Source organism: Bombus pyrosoma, linkage group LG4, assembly GCF_014825855.1.
Source record: "Bombus pyrosoma isolate SC7728 linkage group LG4, ASM1482585v1, whole genome shotgun sequence".
Taxonomy (NCBI): Eukaryota; Metazoa; Arthropoda; class Insecta; order Hymenoptera; family Apidae; genus Bombus; species Bombus pyrosoma.
Window position 1 is genome coordinate 11,811,166 of NC_057773.1, and position 9,229 is coordinate 11,820,394.

General features: G+C 45.8%; 1 protein-coding gene across 3 annotated transcripts; it reads right to left on the reverse strand.

Annotated features, from left to right (window-relative positions):
• Nucleotides 1-5: 5 nt before the first annotated feature.
• Nucleotides 6-9,212, reverse strand: LOC122566993 (anaphase-promoting complex subunit 11-like). Of its 3 annotated transcripts, none has more exons than XM_043725037.1 (5): nucleotides 8,818-9,212; nucleotides 8,676-8,766; nucleotides 8,352-8,471; nucleotides 7,717-7,880; nucleotides 2,596-2,731 (listed from the first exon to the last, which is right to left on the reverse strand). In XM_043725037.1, exons 2-4 carry the CDS (start codon nucleotides 8,692-8,694, stop codon nucleotides 7,765-7,767), a joined length of 255 nt encoding a protein of 84 aa, XP_043580972.1. In that variant the 5' UTR covers nucleotides 8,695-8,766; nucleotides 8,818-9,212; the 3' UTR covers nucleotides 2,596-2,731; nucleotides 7,717-7,764. The 3 variants fall into 3 exon arrangements, with proteins under 3 accessions (XP_043580970.1, XP_043580972.1, XP_043580971.1); XM_043725036.1 differs by having other exon boundaries at nucleotides 8,676-8,752; nucleotides 8,818-9,210; XM_043725035.1 differs by lacking the exons at nucleotides 7,717-7,880; nucleotides 8,352-8,471; nucleotides 8,676-8,766; nucleotides 8,818-9,212 and adding exons at nucleotides 6-1,255; nucleotides 3,345-5,191; nucleotides 5,773-6,451 and having other exon boundaries at nucleotides 2,488-2,731.
• Nucleotides 9,213-9,229: the final 17 nt, after the last annotated feature.

The window sequence follows — 9,229 nt, forward strand, 5'->3', positions numbered from 1 at the left end:
TTATATTTTTCGTATCATCTATTCTTCCCTTTATTTTACATACTCGAATTAATGTACATAAATCTTTATAAGTCGTATCGTAATTCGAAGATTCTTATCGTCTGGCTTATCGGTGCGTTTGTCCGTTCATTTCAACAAGAAAGGAAACTGTAATGGACGTAATAGTGGAGAAACATGGAAGAGACAAGAACTTCCGAATGCGGTTCTTTGGATCTCACTAGCCGTTTCATCGTGCCGTAGACTCGGATCGTTTCTAAATGTCTTCCAACCAATAATCGTGGATAAATCTCGATTAGCGCAAACGAATGTCTATCGTAGTTATCAAGTAATCAAAGGCCCCTTCGACTGCTATCACAAATAGAGAAAAAGAGCGTATCGAATTAAAATAGTTCTTATCGAGGATAATAAAATTTTCCCTTATCTAAGAAATATATGTAAGTGTATACCTATATATATATACATATTATATATATATATAATCAATATGTATATATACATATATGTATGTATGTATATATATACAAAGAGAAAGAGGATCGTTGTTTTTTTTTTGGATTGACATTCACAGTTTTGCGAATTAAAGAATGGTACATGCGTATTTAAATAGCTATTTCTCCATACAATTCACACGCTGCGCAATTTTACAACGATCTATCGCGACCGAGTGATTGCAATTGCAAGAAACGCTATGGAATAGTAGAGTTTCCGATGTCTCCGTAATGAAATGTAATGTTACAGGTACCTTCGAGCATCAACAAGTTTTTCATAACGATGCATTAGATCGTATTCTTAGATAACATCGTTCGGACTTGTACAGGTAGAAGCAACCGTATCGATTGACATCGAATCGCCGAGCCACCCTCTACCAATTCTTTAAACAAGACCTTTTATCTGCTATAACGCGCCAAAATTTATGATCAAGTAGTTGGAGGAGACGACTTGACACAGGTATAGCGTGAAGTTGTACGCGTCAAACAGCTCCGTATTCTTCGCTAGATGGCGATTCGTCGCTAGGTGGTGGCCTGGCCGGTCTGGGTGGCCTGGGTGGTCTATGCAGGTGTACACCAGGAGCCGGTCTTCTCGGAGGAGGTGGAGGGTGAGTTCCGTAAGAGGTGTCGTCCCCTTCTTCGCTGCTGGGCGAAGGAGATGGAGCTCTGTCTTCTTGTTCTTGCAACAGTTGTCGAAATTCTTGTATAGATTCGTTCAGGGACCAAAGTTGAGCGAGCAAAGAGAGATCCAGTTGTCGAAGGCCAAACTGTAAAACGTTACGACGGATTAGCGTATCTCCGCGTGCGATAGTATTTACGAACGCGTGCGAATAATATTCGATAACGATTATTCCGTATATAAATGGATTTAATCGTTATCCGTCAGTTACAGTACTATTGTTTACTACTTAAGGAAGAAACGTCACAAGGTGTTTGATCCAACGAGACGCATTCGCTTTTAGCATGCGGTTGCCAAGCGCTGGAATTCCAAATTTACTAACTGATGCGATGTACTCTCGAGAGAGTGGCAACACTCGTGGTACTTGCCGTGGGAATGAAGGAAGAGGGAATTGGGTAGGAGACGCAAAATGAGAATGGGAATGAGAGGTGTTGACCAAGAACGAAGGAACAAGAAAGGAGGGAAGAACGAGAGTAGAGGTAGAAAGGAACGAAGGTGAAAGAGAGCGGCCAGAAAAAAGGAGGCGAAGAGGGGAGTCACGCCTGAGGGAATGCAGCGTGGGAGCGGCTGTGCCAGTTCACTCCGTGTGTGGATTAACTATTAAACTATTAGCCCGACTTTCGAGCGAACTATCTTTTGGACGGCGACCGCGATATTCATCGTACATCATAGATCGAAAATTGGATCAGACGCGATATAGACGGACGAATATAGACTATCTTGCTAGTAAAGTAGCTTTCTGTCCACCTGATTCGAAGGAAGAGGGAAAGAGAAAAAGAGCTTATCCTCGACGCAACGGATGACACAAAGAACGCGTTAGTCTCTCGAGAGAAAAGCCCACGCTTTGAATACATATTCACCGTGTTTTACGATGTGGCATACACGCGTAATAAGGCCTCGAGGTAACGGATCCGATCGGAACGACTCCGTTTAACACGACATGTGCGAGGTGATAGAAAGGCTGATTATGCTTGAAAAACATCTGGTTTTCATCTTAGTTACAAAGCTTGACATTCCGCTAACACGCGATGAGTGACGTTTTCATTATTCCGACCTTCCGCCATTTATAGAAACCTTGCGTCGTGACTCGTAAATCCGTGGAATTTTCCTAATGACTCGTTAATCTATAATCTTGACAGAAACGCGTGATTAACACCGCCTATTCAAATCAGCCTCCTCTGGCGATTATATTTTTATTCGATCAATAGCATTTCTGTTGCTTCATTTTAACAAACAGTTCCTATCTACCGGCAAAAATGACCTGGCACTAAAGAATGAACAGGTATAAGGATCCGATGCTACGAAGTTCTCAATAACCACCATTTCTCTCCTGAGTATGGCCAGCTGTGTATCCAACGTGGTAAGCTGTCGAGCAGGTGGCGATGGCCTGGACGACGATTGGATCGAAGTTTTACCGCCTCTTTGTGTTTTACTGGAAGATCTGGTGGGCGGTGGAGGTGGCTCGCAACCCTCGCTTCGTCCACCGCTCAAATTGAATCCACTGAGACTTCTCGGTAACGGTGGTAGACCTTGCAGGGAAGACATGGCGATCCTTTCTTGTATGCTGGAAAAAACGAGAATTTCATTGAACCAACGAAAAGAAAAGCATCGAATGGAACACGGAGGAGATACATTCTCCGTTATCTATTCGCGCAGTTTATTTAAAACGGTCGCTCGTAACTAGAAATCGCGAAAGTTTACTCGACGAAACACGAGATCGCGATTCCATCAACGACCTTTAGCCGTGGCAAAACGTCCGTTCGACTGCACGGACCTTGATATGGTATTCGGTTGTTCGTTTGAACGCCACTGTTTCGCACGAACGGCGACGAAGTAGGTTAGCAGGTAAGGAAAATTAGAAACGGGACGATACTCTGATATTACGCGAGGAAAAAGAAACTACGAAGATCACATCCGGCATCTTACTTTACTTGTTCTTTTTCGTCGAGTGTTTTGTCACGCGATTAAAATTATGGCAGAAAGCGTATCTTGCGAGCCGAGAAAATCGTGTATCGAATCACTGGATCGTTATATTCGAACGAATCGGGCTCCTCGTATGCTTTACAAGTGGATATCAAGATCGTTGGATGTACGAACGCGTTAACGACACGTGCACCGTTCCAGCAACTCTTTCTAACTCTAAAATTATATCGATGCTCTGTTTGACGTTAAACTACCTCGGAACGTTCAAATTGTTGAATTTCTCGTTTTCACAACGATTATATCCGTTGATTCGCGTTCCATCGACAACGTCCCCGTCTTCGCCAGATAGTCTAATCTGCGTGGATGAATAGTGGATACCGGCCTCTAGCCAATCCTGCCGATGGATGTTGTCGTTGTCGTTGTCATTTTCGTTGGCTCTGTCCCTGTCGTGGTGATCGTCGCGATGATCGTCGTGGTCGACAACATGCTCACCGCGATCGTTCTGGTTGTCAGAATTATCGTTCGACGTCGTAGCTTTACGGTTCAGTTCGTCGATAACAACCACCGTAGCACGGTCAACATTCGAAACCGAAGGTTGACCGTTCGCGTTCGAACCTTCCGTCGACTGAGTCTCGGCACTTTTCTTCGTCGTCGCGTCACGATATTTTACCAGACACGATCGTTGAGTCGGTATCGGTCTTCTCTCCGGACATTCGCTTCTCTCTGAAATGCTTGATTTCGATTTTCCAATCGTCGACTCCGAAGTGTCGCACGGCGTATCCTGACAACGTAGAACATCGTTCAGAGATACGTGCGACTCGACCACCGACGGAGGTTTGACGGCGACGTCGCCGTGATCGGACGATTCCGTCGTCCGAGAAATCGCCGGCTCGGATATCGCGTTGTCCCATGTTGGTCCATCGGTACACTGTTTACCGTTCTCATTCACCGGTGATCTCACACCGCTGGTCGCACCGTTGAAGAAACGTTCGTCGAGGGTCGCGCGTTCAAAGACACTGGAATACTCTCGACACGAGGTCGAACGATCTTCTTTGCGACGCGACGTTGGGGAGGAAACGACGTCACCGGCGACGGCGTTCCATTCACTGGAATTTCCCTGATATTCCTGTCCGACGACGGGTGTACGGACCCGCCTTTCCCGCGGATTTCCACGGCGGTCGTCCTCGTCCACGCGCCTTTCACTCGAGACTCGGGCAACGGGTTCACCGGCGTTGCCGCCATCGCCGAGACTCTTGTCGACGACGTGCCGAACCGGATCGTCGTGATCACCGCCTTCGTTCCCGGTTTCTTTCGGAATCGGGTCTTTGATCGACTCGTAAACGACCGTCCGACCAGCGGCCGGACTCACCACCTGTTGCCGATTGTTCGATCGGTCACGATCGGATCTCCACGGTTTCGTGTTGGGCGGTGGTGGGGCCTGCCTAGTCGGACAGGGTGGCCTTGGTGATCTTTTAAGGGCTTCGGCGACCACCTGCCGACTCGGCCGTGGCGGTACCGGTGGTGGGTGAGGTCTCTGCGTCGCTGCCAAGTGCATTTTATCCGCGATCTCTTCCACTGCAGCGGCCCTTCTCTACGAGCGGCTACCGTCGTCTCACCGTCTCACCGTATCACGCACATGCTTCTGTTTTATCCGAACACACCGCAATCGAGGTCGTTCCTGATAACGACAATCTCGGTTATCTCCGGTTTCTACGTTTATTCCATCTCCGTTTATTCCGACAATAAGTCTCTACCGGTCGATTATGTCACATTCGAAACACTTCGTTTCGATGGGCGACGACCGACCGATAGTTATCAGGAGTCGCGTTACTGCCGTTATCGATGGTAAATCGACATTCGAAATTAAGCGACGAGATTGTTCGTGGAAGGTCGTTCGTTGCGTGTTTTATGTTCCATAGATTTTGATGTTCGCTACGTTCGGCGCGATTCCAGCACAGTACGCCAATGCAGTGCGACGTTCAACCACGTAGTTTCTCTTTCACTCCAGTTTTACTATTTATTCTCTTTGTGTTATCTCTCATCCACCTTCGGTCTTCGTTCTGTTCCACCTCCTTCCAGTGCTCGTACACATGAGTTGTTCCTTTGGGAAGCACCAACGCGAATAAAAGATGATTACTCGATCGTCGCGCGTACGATCGTCTCCGTGACTCACGGTTTCACGAGAAATCACTAGGTTCGATTCGAGGAACGCGCGACATTTTCAAAGACGCTGGATCATTCAAACGCGAAACAAGCGCGAAACGTTGCCGCGATGTGAAGCGAGTCGAGTTGATGCGAGTTGAGGCGAGTTGTGGCGAGTCGTGGCAAGGTAAGACGAGGTGAGACGAAGTGAGAGGAAGTGAGGTGCGGTGAGGTGAGGTACGGTGAGGTGAGGTGAGGTGAGGTGAGGTAAGCTGCGGTGAGGTGAAGTGAGGTGAGGCGCTGTGAGGTACGGTGAGGTACGGTGCGGTGCGGTGCGGTGCAGTGAGGCTAGGCGAGGCGAGGCGAGGCGAGGTGAGATGAGGTGAGGTGAGGTGAGGTGAGATGAGACGCACAGTGATGAGGTGAGGTAAGGTGAGGTGAGGTGAGGTGAGGCGAGGTGAGGCGAGGCGAGGTGAGGCGAGGCGAGGCGAGGTGAGGCGAGGCGATGCGAGGCGAAGCGGCACGTTAGGTTAGACCGACGAGGACTCGGTTGAAGAAACTCGGTCCCTGGTATCCTCGATCCGCTATCGCCTCTATCCTATGTCTCTTGACCCCTTTCCCCTCTTTGGATCGACTAGTGGTCCACCGCGGTAGCGCGTTCTATGCTCCGTTTCTCTCGGTTACTCGCTGAACGACCCGCTGCTAACTGACTCCGCAATCCCACAAACATCCTTCGCGTTCGAGGAACCACGTGACTGAGCTCGAACTCGAGCTCCAGCCCGAGTTCTCGTGGCAGCAGCATCGGATAGACAACCGAGCAATGGACGTGCTACGCCGAACCTTTGCGCCTATCTTTCCCGACCATGTATACGTGCGCGAAATGGCACGTCTGTGTACCAGCCAGTCAGACAACCAGTCAGCTAGCAAAAGGACACGCGGAAAGGCTTACAGACCGAAACGGTTGCGACTACTATCGCGGTACTATTCGCAGGCCCGAAGATGGAAAGAACGAGTCGATTACGCAGCCGTGTATATACAGATACACGTAGTAGAAAATTTAAAGAATGCAATTACATCGATAGAGTCCATATTTGGTAATATTTTCTCAAAACAGTCGAGCCATTCGGATACAAAACTTGTAATTAGGTTCCACAAAGTGCTCTCAAGCATTCGTACACGTTGATCGTCATAGGTGTATTTCGAAATATATATTTGTGAAAAATAACGATGGCCGTGTGACGATGTTGCTCGAATATACGTGTACCTTCGAATTTCGCACTCTGTTTCACGACGTACAGAACAGTCGCTCGTTCTACTTTCACCCTAATTCGTTCGCACGGAAGCCGAATCGATCCTACATTTGCAAACTGTTGTGCGTCGCATCGCATAAAAGTCGTCAATTTTTCGATCCCGGATTAAGCGATAATCCGATAACACGAGACGCGTCACCTCAAAAATCCTACTTATGATATTTTCTTCTAAGACTCTGTTCACGATCAGTGGAAAGAGTAGACGAGAAAAACGACAAATCGTTAAAGTGAAATTTTGTTGCGCGCGGTTCAGTCACAGAAATTACAAATGTTCCGGGTTGCGCCGCAAAGAGCTGTGCTCGCTGCACACCAGCCGTATGACATTAGATGGCGTTAGATAACACTGCTACCGTAAATAAATTCGCCAAAGAATACGCGCGCGTATCGTAAAATGTGAATCGGACGGTATTAAATTACGCACGATCGACAAGAGAGCTTCCCTGATGCGATACTGCATTCGCATAACGACTGCTCGCACTCGTGAAATACTGTTACGTAAGCGCGGGCTACGAGAATCTCTTTATTACGTCCAAATGCACCGTTAACTCTACGATTCGACGCAATCTAACCGAATCATGTTTTCCAACGAAATCTCCCGGCACCCTACTACTGCTAATTTTGAGTAATTTTCGCTAATAATGGACAATTCCGTTTCCATAGTGGTTTTCATCGAACCATCGTGGATTCACGACTAATTGCTAAGAATCAATTGCCCATTGATTATTGTACGATTATGTCCACTTATAGAATTTAACAACGATAACGGTCGATTAATTGTAAAGCTTTGTTTTGTGACCTATATCGAGGTTTCAAACGAACTTTGCACAGAACAGAAGCGAAGTCGTAGAAGCGAAAGTCGGCAAATTTTCCTAGGGAGAATTAAAAGGTGGCAGTGTACGTGAAGCGGCAATGTATGTATGTACACGCAAGTACGTATGTACGCCATAAGCAAACTTATTTCGTCGTTACGCTCTTTTTAGTTAAATTGCAACAAAATATGCCACCTTTTTACTGTAAGAGATCGAGAATTTCCAAAGAACGTGCAACAATGGCCATAATGTAGAAAGAAACGATGGCGAACGGTAGCTAACGTTTTCGTCGAATAGAAATTGATGGAATGCTTCGCCTCGAATGAATTCCCTCGGTACATACAACTCACAATGGACGACATTACCTGATTACTCGTTGCGTGCTGACACCTGCGGGACTATCGGCAAACCAACTACTCCTTGAACTTCCATTCTTGACGACACATCGGACAGAGATGCCTGGTTTGCTGGGAATGCAACCACTTCATGATGCAGTGTATGTGGAAGCAATGCGAGCATTGGCCCCAAACTGGAACAGTATAGAACGTTTTTACGCTATAAACGTTTCTTCCTCGGTTAAGTATCGTAGACACACACACTTTATATTATCGATAACCACCGGTAATCACCACACTTCGTTTACATTGACACGCGCGAGTACGCGCGCGTCAGAACGTGAGGTATCGTGTGCGAGCGATCCGTTTCATTCGGCACACCGATCGATATTAATGTCTACAGCTGCGCAAACGCTGTCGCGGCATTTTACAAACCTTCTCTCTATCGAACCCTCGTCGTTTCTCATCCATCTTTTCTCTGCGCTATTTTCCCTATTACTTTCGTTACTACATAATCGCGAAAAATAAACGATTCAATAAACCAAACAATCGTTTGATACCTTCATGTTTTCATTTTTTTCACTCGATAAACGCGTTTAATCAGTTTTACCCGAGTATCGAGCTTCGATCTTCGAAGAAAATTCGAGAAATTAAATTAAACTTACCTAAAGGACAATCGTCTCCAGGAATCTTACAGTCTGGACAACTGGCATCAAAAGGCATTCTACATATACCGCAATTGTCATCGTTTGCTATCCAACGCCAGGTGGCAACACCAGTCCAACCTTAAAAAATGTTTACAATTGTTTACTTCTGTATCTAGCGGTTCGTGATTTAATATACACGATTAAATGGTAACGAAAACTGTAAATAAATAGGACAAACGATATAGCAACTTGTATTTGCTTCATACGCCTAATTATCGGTAATTGCAAAAATAAACGAAATGTACTTACGAGCAGGTTGAACATTCCAATTTGAATACTTACTTTTTATCGTGACTTTCATTTTATGTGCGCAGCAACGAAATAATTTATTACGTAAAGCGTTGACCAGTGAATGCACGCTGTAAATTAGGCACTGTGAAAAATATATGTTATACCGATATTTTATAAATCACAAAAGACAAACCGTTTATGAAAGACGACTTAAGATTGAAAATATCTTAACGAATGCTGCACTACAATCCGGCGACAACTACGCCGTTATGCGACGGGCAACAGAAACTGTCACTAGGCCGCCATACATTCGAATAGAAAGGAGAAACGAGTGGAATATACGATCGTGACTGTGATTGCGAGAAAAATTTATGATAAGATGTATCGTGCGCGCATTATGCCGGATTGCAATAGTAGATATAAACGCGACAAAAAGTATTCGTTATTTAAAATAATCGGAAATATGGATTTAAGACAGAAATGGGCGAAAGTCATTCCTGGAATAATAGAATTGGAATCGGAATAACTCCCATTTAAAAAACATTTGAAAGACAAATATACATGTAATAAGATGAAAAGCAATACAGAGAGACAATTGTAACAAC

What these genes read in the sequence shown, in the direction of transcription:
- LOC122566993 (XM_043725035.1), bottom strand. Translation starts at nt 4,645, where the DNA reads ATGCACTTGGCAGCGACGCAGAGACCTCACCCACCACCGGTACCGCCA. An exon ending in AACAATTTGAACGTTCCGAG is followed by an intron (nt 2,732 to 3,344) that starts GTAGTTTAACGT and finishes CGTTTTTTCCAG; the next exon opens with CATACAAGAAAGGATCGCCA. An exon ending in CCATACTCAGGAGAGAAATG is followed by an intron (nt 1,256 to 2,487) that starts GTGGTTATTGAG and finishes AACGTTTTACAG; the next exon opens with TTTGGCCTTCGACAACTGGA.